The sequence below is a fragment of the Strix uralensis genome, chromosome Z (genome assembly GCF_047716275.1).
Source record: "Strix uralensis isolate ZFMK-TIS-50842 chromosome Z, bStrUra1, whole genome shotgun sequence".
Lineage (NCBI taxonomy): Eukaryota > Metazoa > Chordata > Aves > Strigiformes > Strigidae > Strix > Strix uralensis.
Genome location: NC_134012.1, coordinates 37422188 through 37447578, shown reverse-complemented (window position 1 = coordinate 37447578; position 25391 = coordinate 37422188). Strand labels below are relative to the sequence as shown.

General features: G+C 38.1%; 1 protein-coding gene across 1 annotated transcript in view; it reads left to right on the top strand.

The window, feature by feature from the left end:
* MLLT3 (MLLT3 super elongation complex subunit) overlaps positions 1 to 18769 on the top strand; it is a 142613-nt gene extending 123844 nt beyond the window's left edge. The window contains exons 8-12 of the mRNA XM_074855413.1: positions 3971 to 4103; positions 5531 to 5636; positions 8785 to 8856; positions 10129 to 10200; positions 17423 to 18769. Of these exons, the coding sequence (XP_074711514.1) occupies positions 3971 to 4103; positions 5531 to 5636; positions 8785 to 8856; positions 10129 to 10200; positions 17423 to 17554 (515 nt within the window). The 3' untranslated portion in view covers positions 17555 to 18769. The remainder of the gene's footprint in view (positions 1 to 3970; positions 4104 to 5530; positions 5637 to 8784; positions 8857 to 10128; positions 10201 to 17422) is intronic.
* The last annotated feature ends 6622 nt before the right edge of the window (positions 18770 to 25391 follow it).

Sequence of the window (25391 nt, the reverse complement as noted above, 5' to 3'; positions counted from 1 at the left end):
CTGTCATCTTCCCATACCATTAGGATGTTTTAAAAGCATAATATTTACGTTAGATGAATGGCAGGGGAGGATGATGGTTAGACTTAAAATTTACTTTAAGTTTGCATTTTTATTTTCTGGCTAATTATCATGGTTTATTTGGAACTCAGTAAAGAAATGCATTTTCTTCCCAGAGAACATGCCAAATATTTACAGGTTTTCTCTAAATAAGTTGAGATTCATTCTACATGATCTATTAAACTAATTTGTATTCCTCAATCGTAGACTTGATTTAAGGTTATGGAAATACATTAGTGCCTCCGCAGTTTGTTTTTAAACAGATCTACACATGATGCATATCTGTCCTACTGCCTTTGTAGGTGACAGGTACTGATTTTCTAATGTGTTCTGGCAGCATTACTCCAGGGGAAAGAAAGCAAGAACTGAAGTGAACTGTGGTTGATGACTGGCTTCAGGCATTTGATTTTTACCTAAGGCAAAACAGAACCCGTTCTTGCTGAAACCCCGTTAGTGGTGTGAACTGTCCATTACAAGCTAAAAGACTTAGATATCCTGGATCTGTTATGTTGAGCAAAAACCTATTGACTCAGTATTTTCTTCTGAGCAGACTGGATCCGTTCATCTCTTTTGGATCATATATGAGACATACCACAGTCTGTTTTTCAGTTTTTTGTACCTTCTCAAGAATAGACGGGAGATTTTCCTCTGATGTGCCAACTCTGAAGTGCAAGTGTTACATAGTCTCCTCTTCTTGCCGCGGTAAATAGTGATTACTGCTTCTTTCTGGGAGTTCCAGTTAACTAAATGCGTTCATTGTCCAGGCCATGCATTTGTGTACCAAAGGAATGGAGCACCAGGCATATAGTGGCATGTTCACACTGTATGTTGTGCTGTGGTCAGAGCCCATGCTTTTTTCCCTAACTAGAAGTTACTTGCCAGGGCCATTGCTCTTTTTCTGTTGTGTTCAAACTCCAGTGCTCACTCAAGTGTCAGAAAACCACAGTGTGAACTTTTTTTCACCTCTTTTTGCATAAGCAGTGGGCTAACCTAAGGTTCTTCAAGTTCTTCTGACCTTGGGGCTTACTCTGATATTTCTGTTTCCTTACCAAGAGTGCTTGCTCTTGGGCAGCTCCTAGTTTTCAGTTTCTCCTTAACTATTCTGAACTTTTAGGACATAACAACTTCTCAAACCCTTAAAAAGGCTGTCATGGAATTTTAAATTGTTAGCAAGGAGTTTAAGATTAACAGTGACATCTCTATCAGTGCTAGAAACAAAAGACCTAAAAATTAATGCTTTGCTGATTGTTAGGAAAATCTGCTGAAAAAGTTAGCTAGCTGGGTACAATATGCCTGTTCAGAGTCTCATTAAGTGAAAATTTGTCTGAATGACAGGTTGTTCAGTGCCAACAGGGCTGACAGTGATGGATGTGGTTTTTTTCAAGGAAGAGGAATAAACCTGTTGGCAACTTGAGACAGGGCTGTCTGATTGTCCCAGAACACAGCAAGGGAGTATGAGGGGATAAAATGTCCCTCTGCTATACTTGGAAAAAGAACATAGGCAAGAATAATGAGTTAGCTTAAGCCTGGGAGAGCAGGCTGTGTAGGGATCATGAGGAATGTGTGCTAGTTTTCTTTCTGCTTCCATTTAAAAATAAAATAAAGGACTGATGTTTTGCGTGACTTGCAAGCATAACTACCAATTGCCATGTTGTGGAGTTACCTGCTGGTGTTTCGTGCAAGATCAGCTATTCATATGTCATACTAAATTTAATTACAAAATTAGGTTATTTTACCTTTCCTTCCACTGACCTTTCCCTCTGCTCTTTCATCAAGAGTATGATGATGCTTTCCTTTCACCTGTCCTTCACCAAGTCTTTTCTACCATTTTCTTCCTGCTGTATGTTGTGGAGAGGAGACAGATGTGTTCTGAGAAGCTGGCTTTAGCCTGTGGACTGAAGTGAGATTCATCTGCTCTCAGTGCAAAGACAACTGTGTTCAGTAGGACTTTGATGGTGTATGTTAGTGTCTTCTCCCAGTAAGGTGTAAGGAAACTAGCCTTTCTAGGCTAAGCCTAGCCTTTGGAAATATCCCTGTGTTCTACTGTTTTATCTCACTTGAAACATGGAATCCTTCTTTGTGTATTTATAATTTCTCTTTTCTAGCCCTTTACCTCAATTAATTTAGCTCCCTATGCTATGTGTCTCATTCGCCCACCTCGACAGTCAAGCCAGCTAATAAAAACATTTTCCAAAAGATGAAAATGGGCAAATTCTTCATTTATCCCTGTGCTGATGCTGCTGACAGTGCCCTCTCTCTACCCTTTTAAAGGGAATATGTTTATTACTGCTCCTATTAAAAGCTGAGGAAGGAGTCCTTTCCCTCCTTCAGGGGTCAGATGATTAGATATTCAGACTACAAATTACCATTTGCAAATAGCTTAGTGTTGTCTACCTGAGACCCAAACAGGAACAGAAAATGGAGCACTGATCATATGCTTCTGCAGATCAGCAGTGGTTGTGTGGACAAGACGCGCTTCTGCACAGCTCCTTGTCGCCTGTACAAGTGTCTGGTCTACCAGGAATTTGCCCATCAGCACCATCTGTGCTTCTTCCCAGCCAACCTTAGGGTGTAAAAACAGAGAAGAGAAACCATTGATCTGAACCTGCCCACACTGCAACAACTTACAGAAGTTCCAGTGCAACCATAGTGGTAAATCATTCTCAACACTGCCTTTGAGGTGACTTGCACAAAACTAGCCATAATGCCTGTGACCTGAGCCTTGGTAGGTCTGGAATAATCCATAAAGCTGTTCCTCCCATGAAGGGAACACCCTCTTCTCCTCTGACAGTGATCAGGAATGACACTCCTTGGCTGCGTTTCCCAATTAGCAGATGGAGAGTTGCAAGCTTCATGTCCATTTGAAGAACACTTTGGGGCTGACTTTGTTCACATTAGTACTTTTGTGTTTCCTGGGCTGAAGGAATTACAGAACCCCAATAGTAAATGTTCCTGCAGCCATCACTGTTGCTTTTACTTGCTGCTTGGTGTTAGGCTGTACTTCAGAGTTAAATGCCCTGTGGCATCAGTCTTGCTTTCTTCCCTCTTCTAAGCTGCTTTTGCCCATTCTTATTTCAAGCAGCTGTAGTTTTACATTTCCCAGATACGATAAACATATTCCTCTCTTTTTTCTGTAACTGTCTTTTACAGCAAAATAAATTGAGTAAAATAAACCCAAAATCCCAAACTGAGTTTAATGCAGTTTTTTATGAGCAAGTCAAGCTTTGTACCTTCTGTTAATTCAGGAAAAGAGATAGTGTAGTGATGCTTGGGATTGATGCACTTTTTACATATGAACATTGGCAAAGTGCTTACTTGACCTGAAATTGACCCTGAAATAAAGGGAGCAGCTAAAGCTAAATATATAAAAAACAAGAAGACAAAAGACTGTCTTGACCAGTACAAGTTAGTCAGAGTTTGTTAGACTCTGCTTCTCAATATATGGATTAACCTAACAAATGTACTATTACTAATCAGTATGCCCCTGTAGACCTTTACTCGCATGTAGCTTCTTCTGAGGAAGCAAAACATGCTAAAACCCATCAGTGCAAAATTATCTTGATGCTAATAATAACAATACAGTAATTGTCAATTTCTCCTGGCATGACAATATTTTACTTACCTCAGCTGTGGTCCAGGGGGCCAGTCGTGTAAACACTGGAACATATGAGTCACTTCACTGTCATCAGCAAGTCTGTTGAAGCTGAGTTGCTCCTATGAGTAAACGATTCATGGATAAGCACCTGCAGCATAAGTGCCCAGTGCATTACTTCATTTGTTTAATGTTTAAGTGTTTGCTCTCCCAGCACTGTGTGGGGAGGGTAGTTTTCTGTCATCTACAAAGCTGGATGAATTGCCTGGAACTCTACAAAGTGAACTTCATTTGTATATTTTACTGTCTCTGTTGTTTCAGGTCCCTTGAGGTCTAGAATGAAAGATCTGCATTCAGATGATAATGAAGATGAAGCAGATGAAGCAGATGAGAACGACAATGATTCTGAGTTGGAACGACCTGTAAATACACGAGGTGGAAGCAGGAGTCACAGGTGAGTGTCTTGTGATTGCAAGTAGCTTAGTGGCTACTAGCCTGTTTGTTAGTAATGAGGTGAGGTCTAATGTTCTCAAAGAGTGCAAATGAGCAGAGAACACAGACTCTCTTTTTTAAAGCACATGCGTGTAAAAGTGCCCCTTTATAAAAACTAGCGGAATTTGCCATTCCCAGTACAAACTATTTCTGTACTAATCTGTATGGTTATGATGATCCTCATTCATTTGGCTTTCCTTGATTTCATGCCATTGTGACTTCAGAGGAGTAGTCATAATTATTCTCTGGCATAAATGAGATAAAATTAAGTCCTTCAATTGCCGAATGAGCTATTCTCTACATAGTTTCTCATTTTCAGGATCTCTCTTCTAAGCAGTTTTAGATTAGGCTGTTAAATTGGATCAGAATCAATGAAATTTGAATTTCAAGTAATTTCTGCACTGCGTGCAGTAGGTAACGTGTAAGAGTGCAGACAGAACGGAAAACCTGAAATAGTCTCTCTTAGAACCTTTTCATAGTGGGTTCTTTATCTGATCCAGAGGGTTTTGCTGTGAGTGCACAGCACTGGAGGCCAGTGTCAGCGATTGCTTAAATGGGAAGGTATTAGGCAAACAATGAATGTCAGCTGCTTCTCTCGTGCAAATTAGCAGCTGGAATCAAGGAGAAAAAGACGAAGATGACTATCAGTTTGAGATTTTGTTTGTGTCGGTGATTGCATAAAGGATTGTCTCAGGCTCTACTTGTCTCTAAGTGTGGAGATTTTGTTTCAGTTTTTTAACAAAACCTTAAGGCTAATGTTTCTCTACCTTCTTTTTATCCCAAATAACTTTTTTTTTTTCCTTCCAACAAATAAATATTCCCTGTTATTCCTAAGTAAATGAAGGGTGAGGCTGACTAGGAGCTGAGCTTTTTCATGTGGCCTCTCCTGAGATACTAAGTTTTTAAATTTTAGCCTGGAAAAAGAGTGTTACTTACAAGGAGAAACAAGGAACTTTTCAGTTAAACACTTGTCTGGGTGAGAAGTACAGCTGTTTAGAAAGCTTTTAGAAGAGCAGAAAAGTATCTCTAAAAAACATTTTCCTCCTTCCATGTGGCTATGAATGGAGATACAGACTCGCTCCAGGAACACTGGAAACAGCAGTGTAATGTTCCAAATATTTAACCATTTCTGTAATGTTAGCTTCTGTTAAGCGGACATGTCATGTTAGCCAAGTGCAGGCAGACAGCCTCTTTCTCCATGCTATGCAGAGCTGCTTCCAGAGTGGGATTCTGCTTGGATGCCTCTCTTCCATGTGACCTTGATTAATGATGGCTTGCTTAGTGATGGGTCATTCTTAGTGTCCTACCTCAAAGTGCAAGCTTGGTTCACCCCTGTTAACAGCCCTTTGCCTGGAGGTGTTGTAATCTCTTGGCTCTGTTTTTCCATAGGGTTAGTCTGAGTGATGGCGATGGCAGTGACAGTGACAGCAGTTCAGCTTCCTCACCACTCCATCATGAACCGGCACAATCTTTACTGAAAACCAACAACAACCAGGTAAAGTTTCAGGATTTGTAAATGCAGTCCTGGAGAGCTGGTAATGACATTCTGATTACTTCAGTGCAGTTAATCAGTCAGTGAACTGACATGAGAGCTATTTTTTCTCAGGAGAAGGAGAGGTATTTGGTTTAGCAAATACTATAGACCAAAGTAACGTTTTTATCAGTATTTTAAGAAATGTGTCCTTTCTGTATGACTTAGCTTTGTAAGGTAAACAATGCAAACTGGCTTTACAGCATCAGTTGTACAATTGACACAGATTTGGGCTTGCATTAGTAGTAGACACAGATTGCATCAATAGGCTCATTCTCAGGAGTTTGTTCATTCCTCTCTTCCCCTCTTCCTCACCAGTGTTTATCTAGAAGATACAATATTTTTTACATCACTAGAAGACACAATAGTTTTTACTTCACTATTAGAGCACTGGTTCCATATCTGTAAAAGCTAACTTTGTTATTATTTTTGAGTAGGAAAGTAGGGAAGTTCTGTTCTTCAGAGAAAAGAAATTAAGTAACCTAGAGCTACAAAATACATCAGGGACAAATTAGAATTAGAATTTGGGAGTTATCTCACCCCCAGTCACCAATCAAGTAAGGCTCTCGAAATATAAAAATTAAACACAAAAACTGATATTCTTTAAAAAAAAAGTCATAATTTATAAAATACATCATTTGTCACTGATTTTTAGGGAGCCAATCACAATGTCAGTTGAATCACACACAAAGCAGTCATGAAATTTACTGACTGGCAGTAAGTGGCTGCTTACAGTATTGATATAGTTAGAATAGTGCTTGCATGTATTAACAAAAGTTTGTGGTTTAGATGGTGAGTTTTATGGATGAGTCTTTCCTATATCTCTTAGGTTAACTGCTTCAATTATCTGGCAGAAATTATTTACTTGTCTATATTTTGCTAATAACATTTCCAATACAAGCTTACTGATAGTACAAAAGCCCCCATTATTATTCATGTCAGTTAAGTTCCAATACACTGTGGAGGAAAAACCCCTAGGAAGTAGTTTGTACACAGAGAGAAGAAGATTTCATGTCCAGAAAGCATTCTTATTGACCAGAAAGTATGTAGGCTTTTCTAAGTTGATCTGTACAAAAGTTGCAAGTTTTTAAGAAAGAGTCTTTTGGGAAGAAAGCAAACTATAACAATGAAGAATATTGCATTTACTGGCGACGTAAGCACAAGAAAAATAAAACACCTGTCTATGTCTTGTTGTTTAATGAAGACTAACTTCTACAGAGGCAATGTATTTGTTAAGCAATTGTATCAGTATTGGCAGCCCACTCAGTCACACCTTTCATGTTCCTCTCCCCCTTTGGTCATCTAACAGAAGTTCTACCTGCACGTTTAGACACTCCAAACAATAGCAGTGTGCCAGCTAAATTTGAATGTCACATGCCTTCTTCTGTTTTTATAATTGAGCTGAATTTTATAATTGAGCTGAAAATCAGAAATTTAGGGAAGCATTATGGGAATTCAGATTCTATGGACCGTAGCCACATTTGAAATTGCTGCTTTGTAGCATAGTGTTGCTTGCCAGGGTGATGCTTTTGACTGATTAAATCAGGCTTATGTTGACCAAGTCCATTCATAGAATAAGGAGCTAAGACAGAGTTAATATTTCTATAAGCCTCCTCAGATGTGATTAGTGCTGTGTCTCATCTAAACAAGAGTGCTTACAATGTTAGATTTCAACTACACATTAAGAGCACTGTAAGGAAGGAACTTTTTCAAATATCCTTGCTAAGGTCCTATTTGAAACCAAGAATTTTCTTTCTTTAAAAACAAGAAAAGCATCTAAAAGGTACTGGAGCCATGCCTAGAGGTCTGGTTTTTTTTCAAAACAAGACTTTTTCTTCCACTGGCCTACACAGCAGTAACCCCATGGGGTGTTGAATCAAAGAACTGGGATTTTTCTTCGGAAAAGTATGTTTTGCTTTCTGGCCATGCATCAGTCTTGGCTAAGTAAGCCCTTACATAAAGTAAACTCAGATCTGCAGTCACTTTATATAGGGAAATAGCTGCCTGCCTGCTGTATTCTTATGGTGCTGGTCACCCTGGGGAGCACATATGTCATTTTAGTCATTTTTACCAAGGGAAGTAGAAATGAGAGGGAACTTACAGCAAGCTGCCACTGAGGCTTTTTGCTAGTCTAGAAGACTTGCTTTTACAGGACTTGTTTCCTTGTTGTATTTGGTGAGTTTTGTCCTGTGTTGTGACTGTCCAGTGCAGTTTTGGGAGATAATCATGCTAGTGATGTTAGTCTTACTGACAATGAAGTGTGAAACAAAATCTCCCATAATCTGTGATCATGTATTTTCATTTGATGTTTTTCAGAAGAACTGATCATATTTGATGTTAGGAGTGACATGGTGATTTAATTATTTTTTTTAATTCTACTTTTAACTTCAAAGAATGTGTGTTGTGTGTGGAAAAATTGGAAGAACAATCAACAGTTCTGTTTCCCTAACTTCCTCACTTCAGTCCTAAAATTTTCATATTAAGTATGGTGTTCTGATGCTTGATGACATGCTCTTCTTGACTGTGGTTCAATACTCATCCAGTATTCTTGGTTTGTGTAAGTGGTAGTAAATGGCTTTGTATGGCATTGAAGGAAGGGTACTATGTAAGTGCAAGAGAAATTACTGTTAAACACTTCTTTTTTCAGTCAAAGACTATATTTCAAAATCTCTGTTGTAGAAGAAAAGAGAGGGCACTGGGGAAAAAAAACAGGAAAAATATACTGATCATGTGACGTTTCAAAGGCACTGGAGCATACCTCAGCATCATTTTGTATTTTCAAAATCAGAACTCTTATCCTACCAGCATGCAAAAGATACAAAAAAGCGTTGAAGAGGCTTTCAGTGACATGAAATTAATTCTTTTAAGGATTAATAATATCAATATCACCTAATTCCAGCAACTCAGTATTTTCTGCTGTAAACTGCTTTTTTTCTGACAAATATGAGTAGGTTGTATGGATTAAAGAATGAAAAGCTCAGTTTTGATTTTGACTACATTTTCTCCAGACGCTATATTCTTTGTGTTATTAACTGTTTTTTCAGTTAATTTTTTCTACATAATTGTATCCACTTATGCATTTAATTTTTACAGGATTTTCTTTCTTTTCCAGATTTTAGAAGTGAAAAGTCCAATAAAGCAAAACAAATCTGATAAACAAATAAAGAATGGGGATTGTGATAAGGTAAATGAGAATGAGGTAACAGTAAACTAGTCCAGAATGTGATATTAATGTATTTACTAAACACCAACCTTTGTTACACAATGAAGATCTTAGTAATTAGTATGTCTTTGCTTTGGGTTACTCTAGGTGCAGATCTTTCTCTCCTTTTTTCTGTAATTCTTTCTTCTTCTATGCTATTTTGAAAGTGTTTTCCTTCTCTTCAATACATGGGGTGATTTGGCAAATTTCACCGGTTGGGAATCTGCCATCTATTACTTATTTTATCTACTCTCCAACATGAATTTGCATTGTACTTCACAGTGAAGTGGTACTTTTTGGAGAGGAGAATTCACAGCTGTATTCCTAGCCAATAAATCAATCAATTAAAAAAATATATATTTTTTCCAAAATCCTTTCTGAAGGCTGTATATTAGGAAGTGGCAGTGTGATTTAGCATGTTAACTAGAATGATATGAAGCAACAGTTACCATTTAGCACTGAGAAAGACAGTTTTGTTTAAAATCATGCCAGCTGGCCAAGGGTAAGAGCTCTAAGTCCTTGTGTGAGTGAACATAGCACAATTTCCCAGTGTGGACAAGTTCCTGAGAGGGTTCATATTTTACAGGTATTAGTGTCAACATTGTGATAACGTGAGGCAGGAAACCAGAGTTTCAGTATCTGTTGCTAGATTTTCAGTGGCCTGATCCATATGCTTTTTGGTTTCTTAAGATGGGTGCTGTATCTCTCTCTGCTTAAAAGAAAAAAAGGTTTCTGATGGCTCAGATTGAAGGAGAAAGTTGGTAATTGGGTGGAGAGGTAGGATATGTTTGACATCCTAAGAAGGATGACAGTGGAATTTACCATTGGATTAATCTTGCTTGATGGTTTTCCCCTTATATCTGCTTGTTGATACAGAAAATTAATTATGTAGCTTTAGAGAGAAAGAGGGATTTGATTGTGAGTGTTGGGGTTTGGGTCTTATGTGGAAAGGTGGGAGATGTTTTTTGAAGATGCTGCTTTGACACTTTTTGCCACAGTTGAGATATAGCGATGATCTTCTACAGTAAGGACCACCTAATAAGATTTTCATTGGCATGAAGTATCTAAAAAACCATATATTTGGGTTTTATTTAGCAAGAGAAAACCAGACTACTAAATAAGAAAATTCAGCTCAAAGGAGATTCAAAGTAAAATTTCTATTTGTATTGTTTTTGAAGATATATAAAGTTTTTGAAATACATAGCTATGACTTAATTAACAAGTTGTTTATGGGGGGGGGGGATTTGTTTCTAGGCATATCTCGATGAACTAGTAGAGCTCCACAGAAGATTAATGACACTGAGGGAGAGACATGTACTGCAGCAGGTGAGTAGCACTCTCATGCAATATCAAAGCGTGCTCATTGAAATTGTAAAGTCACATCTCTTTTTTTTTCTTCATCTAAAACTCTGTAATCAGGTTTAATAGCCTTCAAGCCTGTATAATCCATATACAGCCCATTACCACTTTCAGTGCAACCTAGGGAATTTCTACGCATACTTTAAATTGTGGTGTCGCAGTAAATGATAAATTTAAAAAAAAAATTACTATCTGAGCTAAGTTTTTCACCAATTCATGTTGTGTTTCTCAACATACTGTATCAATAATTGCAAAAACAGGGTGGGAGAATGGGTACAGCTGTGCACCCTGACTTGATAAAAATCTTGTTGCTTTTTCCTAAAAATGACTGGTGTTTTCTCAGAAACAATTAAAGATGTTTTCTATGGCAAACAGAAAAATGGAATTCAAAGCAAAACTCACTTTGGGGAAAAATGCAATATATTCATTGAGTCTTATGAAGTCATGGAACGAGTAAAATATGAAAATGTGCAAACTGAGAAGGCTCCAAATTTATTGAAAGGTTATGCAATAGTAAGAACAAAGAATAGTATTTTTGTTTTGGGCAGCATTGTCAGGTACTATTGGATTACAAATTCTGAAGATTAAACAATAAATGCTGTTAACAAAGCAGATGTAATTGTAGTACAGATCGTTTTATTATGTTTAGTGCAATTATGTGCCAGTGTCGACATGTTGTAAAGAGGGAAATTTTACCACTTCTAAATGATTGAAATCACTCATCATATTTCTCAGCACTTGGATAAGTGTGTTAAAAATATTTTGTAAGCCCCAGTGTTAGTCTGTTTATTAGTGCAGGCTCAATATTGTGAGTAAAGATGAGAAAATAATTGAGACGTCGGTGAAAAGGAAGACCTTGATTAAGCATACTCTTAAAGAGGAATTCTGAATTGTCAGATTTCATAAGTTACAATACACAATGATGCATATTGGTTATTCCTGTTATTCAATGTACTGTTGTTTCCCAAGTTCCATTTTGTCTACAAAGGGAACCAAATCACACTTTCAGAATGGTGGCAAAGGCAAGTTTTTATCTACATTGGGAAATTACTGTGCAGGAGGCTAAAATGTAGGAATTGCAACACCCTCTCCACTTTACATTATTCATTAATTCTTAGAGAGTGCACATAAAAAGTGAATCTGAAAAAGCCTCTGTATTGTAAATTCACACCCTAGCTTTGCTTCCTGAGCATGCACTTCCCCAGTTATCCAAGGCATAGCTTTTGAATGGTTTCACTTCTGGTAGACCTCTGTAGCTAGTATTGCACAGTTACCAGCTATCAGTACAGAACTGCACTACTGTCCTAGCCTGCACAATGTGGCCATAAATCCAGCTTTCAATGGTGCTGTATTGACAGCCTGCAGAGCATAGGGTTTAGGAGACTTCATGTGAAATTTTGAAAAAGAAAAACATCTTCAAAACCTTTTATGCAAAGCAAAGATAAAAACAAACAAGGAATGTTTTTGCCCATGAGGGTGGTCTAGCAGTGGAATTACAGTCCTGGAGAGGCTGTGCTGTCTCTATCCTTGAAGCTTTTAAAATCCTCACTGGATAAGCCTGGAGCAGTCTGATCTGACCCCACAGCTGAGCCTGCTCTGGGCAGGGGCTGGGTCTAGCAAAATCCCTTCCAACTGGAATAATTCTGTCATCCTAAGAAATATTTTCCAAGCAAATAAGATGGTTCAAATTGAATCCATAATCCTCTTTCTCATCTTGGAGTATTTAAATGTATTTGGTGGCGAAGAAATATTTACCTTTGTTAGGAAAATGATGGGTTCATCCACTAGAGCTTCTTCAGTCTGATGTTAGAGTACTGTTGTAATCTGCTTCGTGGGAAGTTACTAATACAAGGGAAAACTGTGTGAAAAGATACATAACTGAGCTGGAAATTTAGAGTATCCTGTTCTGAGTAAATGAAAAAAGAACAGTATATTCTTGTGCATTTTAAACTAAAGGTAGATTTTTTTCTTTTCTCCTGGGTGTATTTATCAGACAGAAGAAAACATTCATTCATTCATTGACCTTCTCCTCACAACTCATGTGAAGAGTGTAATTTTAATACTGTAGTCCATGACTTCTCATAGCATAGTGTTTATTTAGTTGTATTATAAAACTTAGGTTGATGTAGAATCGGTGTTGTTACCTGGGGGACTGTTCTTGCAGATTATTTCCCCTGGTTTGGAGTGTGTGCAGGCTGTCAATGCAGCCCTGGTGAAAGCTGGATTTATGGCCAGACTGTGCAGGCTAGGACAGTGGTGCAGTTATGTACTGATGGCTGGTAACTGCATAATACTGACTACAGAGGTCTACCAGAATTCAATGGAAGAGCAAGTTATTTACCAGTGGTCTGTTAGCCAGTCTGCACTAACGGATGGTCTGTGCTGTTGTAAAACAAATAACGCAGTTTAGTTTTAAAGCCTTTGATCCCTTAATATTCTGTAGTTCATTAGTTCACATGATTTTATCAGTTTACAGAAATATTGAGTGGCTAACTTGCAGAGAGTCACTGCTTCGCTGCATTACAACTAAACTGTCATCCCATCTTAAATGTCCTTACTGCTTTGCAGCTATGTAAGTAATGTAAAGTACCACCAGTTAGCAGAGAAATAAAAAGAGTACAGGGGTAAGAAAGGTTTTGGGAATGAATATGAAACTTCTAGACCAAGAAACGCAAGTATATAGAGACTACAGGAAGTACAAAGGTCAGGAGAGCAAGGAGTAAAACTGCAGAAAGGGATGGTAGTTACTACATGAGGAGAGGGATTGAGTGCAAAAATATGCAGCAGAAAACTGTAAATAGCTGCAAGAGTTTTAGATGCGGTGGCTGTGTTGAAGTGGAGCGGTGGTGGAGTTGTGTGTTTTGAGTGGTGATTGTAATCTCTTTAGTTTATGTCAGGGCAGGCAATAATCTCTTGCACATGTTAAAGTCTGCTACCCACAGACTTTTAGGGAATTTTTAGAGAGGGGACTTGCAAGAGAAGAATTAAGACATTGATCTTTCAAAAGTGCTGGCTTTTGAAACTTATGCTAAGGGATGTGAAAAGGAGAGGACAGGTTTTTGCAATCTCAGTTGTTACCAAGTCCATAGGCATGACAGCAAACAGGAACACAGCCAAGCTGGAAATGAGAAAAATATCTCTCTTTGAGAATGTGGCTCTTTCCCAAGAGAGGCGTTTCTCTTTGAGACACTTCGTTAAAGGAAGCCAAAATAAATCTGAAAAAATGAGAGAGAAGGCAGGAGAGATGTGATACTGAACTACAAGTGCCTGGATATGTAACTAAGTAATCCTGATGTAAAATGATACTTATATAAGAATTGCCCAAGAGGGAGAAGACAGGTGAAAAAGAACATTTGACCAAGAAATTAGTCCTGTGAGAATCACCTGAGCAATTTTTAGATGAATATTGGACCATGGCTAGACAGAAACTGGTCTGAAATTACATTTAGAAAAGAAATCTCTCTCCCACTTCTTTCACTGTAAAGAAAGCGGTTGGGATTTACAGTGATGAGGCAAATATTTATTTTTTTTTTAACTCTGTGATTTCCTGTGAAATAGTAGGGATAACTGAGTCTGCAATCACATGTTAATGCTGCATGTCTCATATATTCAAATTTGGCTGGCTAAAACTAGGTTCCTAACTCTGCATTTTCAGTGCAGATGATGTTAACATGACCCCATGAAAGGCAAGATTTCTGGTAAGAATTTGCCTCTTATTTTGAGGCATCAGAAGTCATATCTTCAGCTGGTGAAAAATCTCCTTAAAGCCAGTGCACTAGACAGCACAGGCATAAGGAAGAAATTGAGGGCACTGCTGAAAATTACAGTGCTCATTTCCACAAGGTGCTTAACTTCAGATGGCAACTATCTTCTGAGAATTTTCTGCAAGGGGCAGCTTGCAGGTCTGGAAACTATCACATGGCCTAAAACCCTCCATAAATTGAAAAATGGCTATGTCATTAGTTGCACTTTGGCTTCCTTAAACATACTCATTTGCTTGTTTAAAGGCAGACAAATAGTTGTACTATGATGGATAATGATGAAACTGAGCTGGAGAGACATTATGTAAACAGAGATGTACATTACAGCAGAAAAGCAAAGCTTACTACAGCAGAAAAAAAAATGAGATATTTTTGGTTTTTGCAGCCTGAGCTCTCAGAATAAAACATTTTAAAGCCATGTTTTTAATATTATAACTGTCAGACTTCCTGGCAACTATCTCAGCCTTTTATTCTTTTTCAAGTATTTCTGAATAGCATAAGGATGTGTATGCTAATACCGTATGTCATGAATCCCTCATTGACTGGAACACAGGCAGGTGTTTTTCATAGAGCTGTCTGGGTTTATCTTGATATATTTTTGTACATCCATTAAAACTTCTGGAGTTCATTACAGTCTGATTTACCAAGTGCCCTGATATAGTGGCTATATTTCTTCAAGGCTGAATGAGGGATATGTTTAAAATGTTTATACTTCCTTTGACCTAGAGCTTAAAAGCTCAGAGCAGAACCTGATCAATAAAAGTGCTTATCAATTTTTTTAAAATACACAGTGCTGTTTAAAAATACACGTGTTAACATTTCTATGTAATCTTTGTTTCCTAAATCAGATATATCGCTGTGGGGGGTTATAAGGGGTGGTTTCTTCCACCATAATGCAAGGAAGCATTAGACAGAATTGTTCAGCATAGCTACATCTTCATCGCCTTGACTTCTGTAAACTTCTTGTGCAGTCATTTATTTATCACACAGTGGATATTTGGAGACCAAGCCTGGGATTAGATTCCTAACTTCACAAAAATGAGGCTGGATTGACTCCTTAGCTTCTCTCTTAGATGAGGCTCAAGAGAGTGCCAAAAATGAGAATGACAGATAACACATATCAGAGTTTCCTTCTGGTAACAATCAGGTTTGTCCTATTTGATTTTTTTTCTCGTGTTATTTGCAGAACAGTAGGAGATGAAAAAGTGTTACAAGACTCTATGAATCAATAAGTGGACAAATGAAGTTGGCAATTTTAGATTAAAAATTCCCATATAGAAAAAAATTAAAGCCAAGAGACACAGATTTTAAATGAAGTATTAATAAGAGCAGGATTGTTCCTAAGTACTTTCAGAATTTTGGACACGTACAAACCAAATTAAGCAGATTTTACTTCTATTTTTTTCCAACCTGTAAAATGGGAGGTGATTGGAAAGGGGGATTTTTATTGTAACAGGCATTTCCCTCTTATTATTTTATCTTGTTTCTATTCTGTTTAATCCACCCTGGTCTGTGTCATTCCATGCCTGACAATGCACATGAAGGTATTTCATTTATCATCAACATAATCTTTTCTTCTGTGATCTGAGGAGAAAAAACGTCTGTTTATGTAATGAAATGGGGAGCATAAAGTTACAAAAGATTTAGTTTAAATTTGCGGTTCTTTTTCAAGTTGGTGTATTCGTATCAGATTTGTCATTTTAAGGTATGCTCTGTAAGGCACGTGTGCATACATCTGTATCTCCCCCAGCTGTGGAAAAGGAATTAGTCAGAGCAATAAAGCTCAAACATGCAAGCAATATCTAGCAGCAGCGTTTCAGTGGAGGTGTATGTGGAAGCCCTAGAACTAAACAGGTTTCAAATTGAAGGATGCAAACAAGACATTGAGCCTAGCCTTAGTGCCACAGAACGGGTGGTTGGAAAGACTGAGGAGAATAGCAATGTTCTGTCAGTCCATGACACTACCTAGAGGCCTGCTTCAGGATGGAGTGCCTTTTTGTGTGTTCACTTGGGATGTCTGTCTCTTGGACTGAAACAGTGCATAAGAGATTTATAGCCATAGTGTGTTGGCACTATATTAGCCCTATCTGACAAATAATGCTTTGGCTTTCAAAGATTCTGAATGGGTTTTTTAGGTAGGTGCACATCCTAGAACTTAATGTATCTGGAGTTACTTGTTACAGCAATTCAGTGTTGAGTATGACCACACTTTAAAAATGTAGCCTACAATTCAGAAACTAAAAATGTCAAAACTGCAGAAAGGCACAAGTTATGTATGTATTGTTGATTTCCCAGAATCATAGAATGATTGGTTGGAAGGGACCTCTGGAGGTCATCTGGTCTGACCCTGCCCTGCTCAAGCAGGGACATGTAGAGCCAGTTGCCCAAGACTGTGTCAGATGGCTTTTGAATGTCTCCCAACAATGGAGACCCCACAACATCCTGTGCCCGTGCTTGGTCAGCCTCACAGGACAAAAGTGTTTCCTGGTGTTCAGAGAGAACCTCCTGTGTTTCAGTTTGTGCCCATTGCCTCTGGTCCTGTCACTGGGCACCACTGGAAAGAGCCTGACTCCATCTTCTTTACTCCCTCCCTTCAGATATTTGTACACATTGATAAGATCCGCCCTGAGCCTTCTCTGCTCCAGGCTGAAGAGTCAAAGCTCTCTCAGCCTTTCCTCACAGGAGATGTGTTTTAGTGCCTATTCTTCTCAAGAACTGCTAACAACTCTTGTTTCCTGTTTGAATGAAAGCTATGATTATAGATTAGTCACCAGAAGAAGTGATCTTAGGCCATTGATAGGAATCTTTCATGGTTGATTTGGTTTAAAAAAATTGATTTAAGTCTGTTGCTCAAGAAATAACTGCTAGTACGTGAACTAATAGTTGATGTGAGAGCTCTTGAATAGATTTTTTGTTTGATAAGGACTAGGTTCTGTAAGGATTTATTTCCTTCCCTTGCTTGCAGACTCATGCCAATTATTTTCTAAAGTAACCTGCTTAGCATCTATGCACACAGTAAATATTCCAGACAGAGACCTACCTGGGTTTTTTAATTTGCTTGGGGCTGAGGGGTGGGGGGATGTGTTTCTTTTTTTTGTTTGTTTTTAAAGACTGACTTAGAAAATATGCAGATTGTCTTTTAACTTTTGAAAAACATATTCTCAATGGTAGTGTTTGCTGGAACAGCAGATGGGTAGGCTGGCATTATGGCTGATGATGATCTGAAAAAAAACAACTGAGGTACTGTAGTCTGGACCATAGTTCATGTTATAAAGGAAGTGAGTGATAAGGACAGTGGTTTAGACTGCAAGTATTGGGGCAATGGGCTTCTTTTATGTCATTTATATGGTACTTAGTGACATGTTAATAAATTCAATGGGCATTTAAAACTGCTGAAATTTTCAACTGCATCTTTTCTTTCCTTTCAGGTAGTAAATCTTATAGAAGAAACTGGACACTTTCATATCACAAATACAACCTTTGACTTTGATCTTTGCTCACTGGACAAAACCACAGTCCGTAAACTACAGAGTTATCTGGAAACGTCTGGAACCTCATGAGGATTCAGCATCAAAAACTGCTCTTTAAATGAAACATTCAGAATGATGCAACCAAAATGGGGTGAAAAAGCAAAACAACCTTCTTCAGCTTTATTTTTCCTTAAAGCCAGTCATTATCTCTTGATAAGGGAGAAGAAAAGTGACAAGACTCAGAGGACTGCTCTTCTCAAGAAGAAAATGCTCTGGAACAGTTTGCCTGGATAGCCTTGAAAAACAAACACACAAAAACAAACAAAAATACCTGGTCTTAATGAATGTGTATGGTATCATGTATCTCTCTGTGGTGTTCCTGTCCACAAGATGAATGCATGTTCAACACACTGCCTTATTACATAACTGATCTATTTATTACTGCATACATGTATTCTAAAGTCAGTGAGTCACTGAATGACACTATCAGATGAGCAAGTAGTAGGGTCCAATGTGTGCTCTTTTGATGCAGTACTATCACAAGCCTTGTAACCTTATTCATGTTAAAATGCCACTTCTTGCTATCTTTCTCTAGTCACTTGAAACACTACGGTCTTGTTTCCACCTCTGCAGTTCCAGGAAACAAAGTGCAGAGTTGGGGACCAGACAGTGGTCCTATATTTTGTTTCCTGTGTGCCACAGTGGGTTGGACCACAGCATGTTGGACCGCAGGTCCTTGGTTCTATCCATTTATTGATCCTGACCATGGTAGAAAATGCGCCAGATGATAGGATCATATGACTTGCTGTCTAGCCTTAGTGAATAAACCAGTAAGACTTTTGACAGAAAATGTTATGTATACTGTTCTGAATCCAGCATCTTTTGCAATCTGCATTCTTGTGTCTGTTTTAATGTTATAAAATTAAATATATTTGAGTGAAAGTATTCTGCAGGATCATAAGAGGAGAAACACTGGTCCTGTCTTCTAAGGAAATGTTGTAGAAAATTCTTAATTTGGAGCTATTTATTACTACAAATTTCAACACTCTTCTGCTGTCAGTGTGTGACTCACTTTTAACATAAAACTGTTTGCATAACATTTTTGTTTGTTCATTATAGTATATGGTCTGCTTAGTTTGTTTGGGTGGTTTGTTTCTGGTTTTTTTGGGGATATTTACAACTGCTAAATTAAAACCCTTTATTTGAAAAAATGTTGTTATACGGTTACATGTTGAAATAAATACATCATATATATGTGTGTGTATATATATACGCACACATGCATATATGCTTTTTACCCTTTCCAGATTTTGCTATCTGTTCAATAACATGCTTGTGTTTCCAGAAGGATTTCTTGTCTATAAAACTGAGTATTCTTTCATGCCATCCATTATTCCTTAGAATCAGGATCCTTGTTTGTGCATGATCAAATTAGAGGATGTGTACTCAGTTTCACATCAGAGCTTTGTGATGTCATATTGCTGATGATTTCTTGATGAAATCATAACCCTTCTATTAGAAGTTCAAATCTCCCAGTGAAAAAAATTTTAAAAATACTTCTGGATGCAAAGGTATATTCAAGTTTACGAGCCTTAAAAAATGTATCTTGTTTCTGGACAGGCCAGTATGTCATGTGTATGCTTATATGCCACATGTAGTCTGTATGTGTAGAACTGAACAGTAGTATCTGTATGACTTACTGTTTCATGCACACAGCTTGTGTAGCACTGTAAAACTAAATTCTTATGGGGGTTATTTCTTATTCAATGGTAAATCTTAATACTGTTTCTTTAAGTCCAAAGAAAATTTTACACTTTGCTCTTTTTGAGAGGGCAAGATATGGATTACGTTGGGGATCTTATTTAAAATGTTTGACCACACTCTGCAGGAAGTCCTTCTCAGGCTTTCCAAGAATAAGTGTACTTTTTCAGTAATGTTATGACTCTTATTGACGATTGGCATGAAGCATACTTGAAGCGTTATGTTATTCTTTTAAGTCCATGTTTTAATGTGCAATTGGGGAGTGGAGGGAGGAGTGGGAGTGTAATTTTGTTACTTTTGACATAAGGCAGGTGATGGTGAGGAGGGGGAAGGGCTGCATGTGAAGGGGATAAACTTCATTTTTTATTAATTATTTTATATGAAAATGTTTGGAAATCTAAAAGCAACCTTAAAAACCTTTGGTCTGCTAGTGTGTATTCAACTTCCTATCATGTAGATATACCAGATACATATGGACTTTTGTCCATTTTGACTTTTATAACTAAGTTTTGTGCTAAAAACTCATTGAGTTTCAGGAGTGGAAGAATCCCATGATACTTCTAGTATGACTATTGCACTGTTTTGTTGGAAATGGTGACATGAGTAATTTTACCCTTAAAATACCAGATAAGCTTTATTATACACTGAGAACAGGGGTGGAAGAAAACAGCAAATAGGCATAAAAGGGAGATGACAGCAATTGCAGTATCATGTTAGTGCTGAATTTCATGCAAATTGTGGATCATCCTTAAACTTAAATTTTCTAATTTAGTGGGAGAGGGAAGAAAATAGACTGCAGTTGTGTGTGTGTGTTGACTTTTTCACAAAATTCTGATAGTATAATAGAGTTACTAAGTGTTGATCTAAATAAAGAAAAATTAGCTATTTTAATCTAATTTTGTATGCAGAAACAAAATAAATCCTTGTTCACTTAATTTCAGACATTCATATTTGTCTTCAAGAAAAAAATAAGATACCCTTCCAAGTCTTTAACTTATATAAGCATTGATCTTTGGGATGGGTTAAAGTGTTTCGTCAATAAATGTTTTGGAGTTTTACTTAACATCAAGCTGCTTAAAGCAAAGTTATATGTGAGAATTTGGATTAATTCATGGAGGTGACCAGAGGGAGGTTAGCAGTAAGTTGCAGTAACTAAAAAATCATTTTCAGCATGTGAGTCACTGTTACTAGAACAATGGTTGTATCCAATAGTAAGGACAGATTTCGTCTCGCCGTTAGCTTTTCACCTCAGAAAGTGGATGTCCAGTTGAGTAGACAAATTTTAATATGTTTTTAGAAGTTTGAATCCACTGAGAGGCTTTACAAAAATTTCAATGTCATCTAGATTTGAAGGCCAACTTAGTCCATGCTAAAGAGGAAGAGCAAGAAAGTAGGATGGGTCATACACTGAAGTGAGGAGAGTCTTCCAAGGTAAAATAAAACCCATGCTCAGTCTTCAGCCTTTGGATTGTAAGAAATGGTTGATCATTTGTCTCTCTCTTCTTTTCATTGGTTGGTTAGGTTAAGTGTATATTCCAATTTCAGAAGCAGAGTACACACAGTACAGTGCATTTGGAGAGCCCAGTATATTTCTATTAAAGTTTATTTTAGTCAGAAGGAAATTACGAATTCTTGGGTTTTGCCTGAGCCATTCTCCTTCTTTCCCATTCTCACAGTGAAATAAGGTATGTTCACAATCTGGTTTGGGTCCTCGGTCCTTACTTATTAGGTATCATCTTGTTTTCTTAGAAGCTATACTAGTCTTTTGGGGTCTCTTGAATGACCTGTTGGTTTCAAGACCTGTTATTTAGTTTGCAGAATTAATGGTCTGAAGAGAAGACTGCACTGTTCAGTTGCTGAATGCATTATCTTAGTCCAGACACTGCTCCGATGGTAGGATATTTGATTTGCTTCATACAGTTTTTGTTGATACACATCATATCCCATCTTTTACCACTTGCAGTTTAATGGCAAACTATCTTTTAGCAAACTCATTTCAGTCTATAGAGGGACATGGTATTTTGTGTTTGGTCATTGGTCCGTTGATTTGCACAGTTTGCTGTAGTGCAATGCTCTGAAATTGAGACAGTAAAAACTGTCAGACTTTCAGCCATAGCAGGAGCTAGCAGGAACTGCAAAAATAAGCAGTGCAAAACATGTGCTGAAGTTTAACAAGTGCAAGGCATGTGTTTTTATGAGCCTCAATAGTTTTCTTAATTGTTAAGCAGTATACAGTACAACATAGTGTACACCAGGAAGCTTTACTGTTAGACATAAAAGGCTTACGGACAGATGATGGGGACTAAAACTCATACATCTGCAGTGCTTTTGTGTGTGCTTGGTAGTTAATCAGTGCATTAACACAGCTAAACCAATGACATTTACAAGGCCGGCTCTGTGTCTGAGTGAGCAGATAAATTAACATCAAAGCACAATCCCATAAGGGCCTTGCATTTACTTGAGCAGCAAGAAATGCCACTGTGACTAGACAGGAAAGAGAAGTATTACCACAGGGAGAACAATACCCTTGGGGGAGGGGGAACTAAAAAAAAAAAGAGTAAAGAAGAGATCCCTTAGTAGCTGGATGTGGTTCCTTATGTTAACATAGAAAACACAGTTTGCTGGTCAGCAGTTCTGTCTGCTGTAAGATAGGGTGGCAGCTTCTTTGGTTCACTGCTCTGTTGCTGACTTGATGAAAGACAGATGTATTGCAGCATCATACAAAAATCTAAGCTGTTTTATGGTTTGAGATGCTAATGTCTGTTTAGCATTTGTTTGAATATTGCATCTTATTTATATTCTATGTTTTACCTCAGCCAGATTGATTCTACTGCAAAGTGATAATCTTGCATTTTTCATCCTTCATTTACTTTTAATTTTTCCAATCTGGAAATTTCAGCAAAGCCAAATGTAGATCTGTGAATAGAGCAGAAGATGTACTTTCATCATCATTCAGTATAATTCTGACTGGAAGTAACCCTTTCCTGAATGTTACATCAAATGGGTCATGCATTTTCCTATGTTCCTTCAGAGAAGTGAGGCTGTAAAGCTGGTATTTCCATTACTACCCTTCTCATCACAGTGAGGAATAAATGATTACTTTTTATCATTGCTCACAGGGACACAGAGTTCAAGGTCTGGGTTCTGTTTAGGAAATAGTAGGTTTGTGAAGTTGTCAGTTACATCTTTTTAGTAAGACCTAGAAATAAAGCCTATCTCTTTAGAGGAGGAAAGGAGAGGAAAAATCCACCAGAAATATTTTCACTCTGATAATGGTATTTTTTTCCAACTTCATTCCCATTTCAAATCTTAAGCATCTAATGTCAGTAGAGAGACTGCATACAAACCATTAAGGAATCAAAGGTACTGAAAAGATAAAACTAGTTGTATTAAAAGCCTGGCTGCAAAAGTAATAAGGTCATAATGCTGATATTGCTTTCAGTGTAGGGCAGACATTCCTAGCACATGTGGTTTGTGTATCCACATCTGAGTGGGTGGTCTAGAAAACAGTGCAAAATGCCACAGGAGGGCTTAGTTTCTGAGCAGTGTAGAGGAGGCATTCAGCATAGGCTCAGCCAGCATCACCCAGGCTATCCAAGATAAAGCAGTTTTCTTTCAGCTTTCATAAGCAGCTAAGTTTTCACTTTGCCTATTCATCTAAATATTTGAATTCTTTTTTGCAACTACATGAGTCCCCACTCAGCAGTTTCATGCTTGCTAGGGACCTGGTTAGGTTTTGTGGTGGGGTTATTTTGATGTGGTTGTTACTTTCTTTGGGCAGGGCATGAGAAGATAGAAGTGGAATGTGGTAATGACTTCTTTTTTATTATTATTATTTTCCACTTCTGTCCAACAAATAACTCTGAAATATTTTCCCTCAAAAATTCTGTTATGTGTGGGAAGAAGTTAATACTACTTTCATTAATGTCACTTTTTGTTAGCACAGTGTATTAAAAAGAGGATGAATTAAGGTGAAGCTTCTGTGAAAGTATACACATCTAAGATTAGGATGTGGCTTGATGGGGCACTTGATAGTCTGTCGAACCTCTGCATGCAGGGTGGCCTAGCAATGGTTTTTATTAGTATTATAATTATTATTACTATTGGAATTTGTGAATCTCAGCCTGTGTAGCAAGTGAAGTAAGTGATTAAGGTATTCAATTAGTTTTTGACTGTCTCTTGCCTAAGCTCCCTTGGATGTCTGCACACCACCTATGTAAAAAATGAATTATGAGTGTCTGCTGGGATTTTTCTGTGCTGAACAGCCCTTTCTCTTTGCATTATCACAGATAACAGGAGTGGGTGGCTAGAATAGGCACTTTCTACGGTCTTGCAAATATGGAACAGAATTCTGCTGTGCCTTGCTAGAAGTTGAGTTATGTTTGGGATTAGCAATGATGTTGATAAATTTACTTTATCCTTTATTCTTTTGCAGTTATAGATTTATTTTTTTGGAGAGAGAGTTGTCCTCACTCTATCTATGCAATATCTTCCTTCCTTCCTGGTTCACATTCTTAAAATAGTTAATAAAATATCAACATCTTCCCTTGACAATGCAATGCATTAGACATCAGCTAAACCTTTGATGGCCTAAATCAACACCGGATCTACAGTTTCTTCTTCAAAAGGAGATGAAGCAAGGAAAGCAACATTCATTCTGTTTCAAAAGTTGTTGAGGTTGGAATGGACATCAAGAGGTCATCTGGCCCAGCCCCATGGTTTCTCCATGCAAGTCCCATTGTGCTTTTGCCAGACACTTTGGGAAGCTCTTGATATTAGGTCTTTCTCATGCACTGAGTGTCCAAGTAAACTACTGTTGCTTTGAGCATCCAGGCACATGCTTATAAATCTCATGTCACTGTTCCTTTAAGAACAAGCTTTTTTTCTTCATGGATAAGGAGGATTTTTTCAAGGGCCAAAGCTGGTACAGATCTCCCTCTATTAATAGTAAATGGACATAATTTTTAAGGTGCCTTTTCAACAATTTAGATATACTGCCTTATGGTCCAAATGCACTTGGTTGGCTGTGGATTTTATATTAATGGTAATGTTTCTTCTTATATAATTATTAATGCACATACTATATCATAGAATCATAGATTGGTTTGGGTTGGAAGTGAACTCTAAAAATTACCTAGTCCAACTCCCTTGCCATGGGCAGGGACATCTTTCACTACATCAGGTTGCTCAAAGCCCTGTCCAACCTGGCCTTGAACACTTCCACAGATGGGACATCCACAGCTTCTCTGGGCAACCAGTTCCAGTGTCTCACCACCCTCATTGTAAAAAATTGTTCTTCCTTATGTCCAATCTAAATCCTATCCTCTTTCAGTTCAAAACCATTGGTCCTTGTCCTGTCACTACAGGCCCTGGTAAAATGTCATTCTCTGTCTTTCGTATAAGCCCCTTTTATCTATTGAAAGGTCACAATAAGGTCTCCCTTGGAGCCTTGTCTTCTTCAGGATAAACTATCTCATCCTTTCTTCACAGGAGAGGTGTTACAGCCCTCTGACCATTTTCATGTCCTTCCTCTGGACCTGCTCTAACATGTCTGTCTTGCACTGGGGACTCCAGAGCTGGATGTAGTACTCCAGATGGGGTTTCACAAGAGCAGAGGGGTAGAAACACTTCTCTCAACCTTCTCCTCATGTTTCTTTTTATGTAGTCCAGGATATGGTTGGCTTTCTGGGCTGCGAGGGCACATTGCTGGGTCATGTCCAGCTTTTTGTCTCCCAGTGTCCCCAAGTCATTCTCCACAGGGCTGTTGTCAATCAATTAACCCCTCTGTCTGTATTGATATGGGTTATTGCCCTGACCTGTGTGCAGGATCTTGCACTTGGCCTTGTTGAACCTCATGAGGATCACATGGGCCCACTCGTCAAGCATGTCCTGGTCCCTCCTGGATGGCATCCCTTCCCTCAAGTGGAATCTACTGCACCACTCATCTTGGTGTCATCTGCAAACTTGCTGAGGGTGCACTCAGTCCCACTGTCTATGTTGTTGATGTAGATATTAAATCGTGTTTGTCCCAGTACAGGGTACACCAATCGTTACTGTTTTTCACTTGGACATTGAGCTACTAACTATAACTCTTCAGATGTGGCCCTCCAGCCAATTCTTTATTCACGTAACAGTCCATCCAGCAAACCCATATCTGAATGGGAAT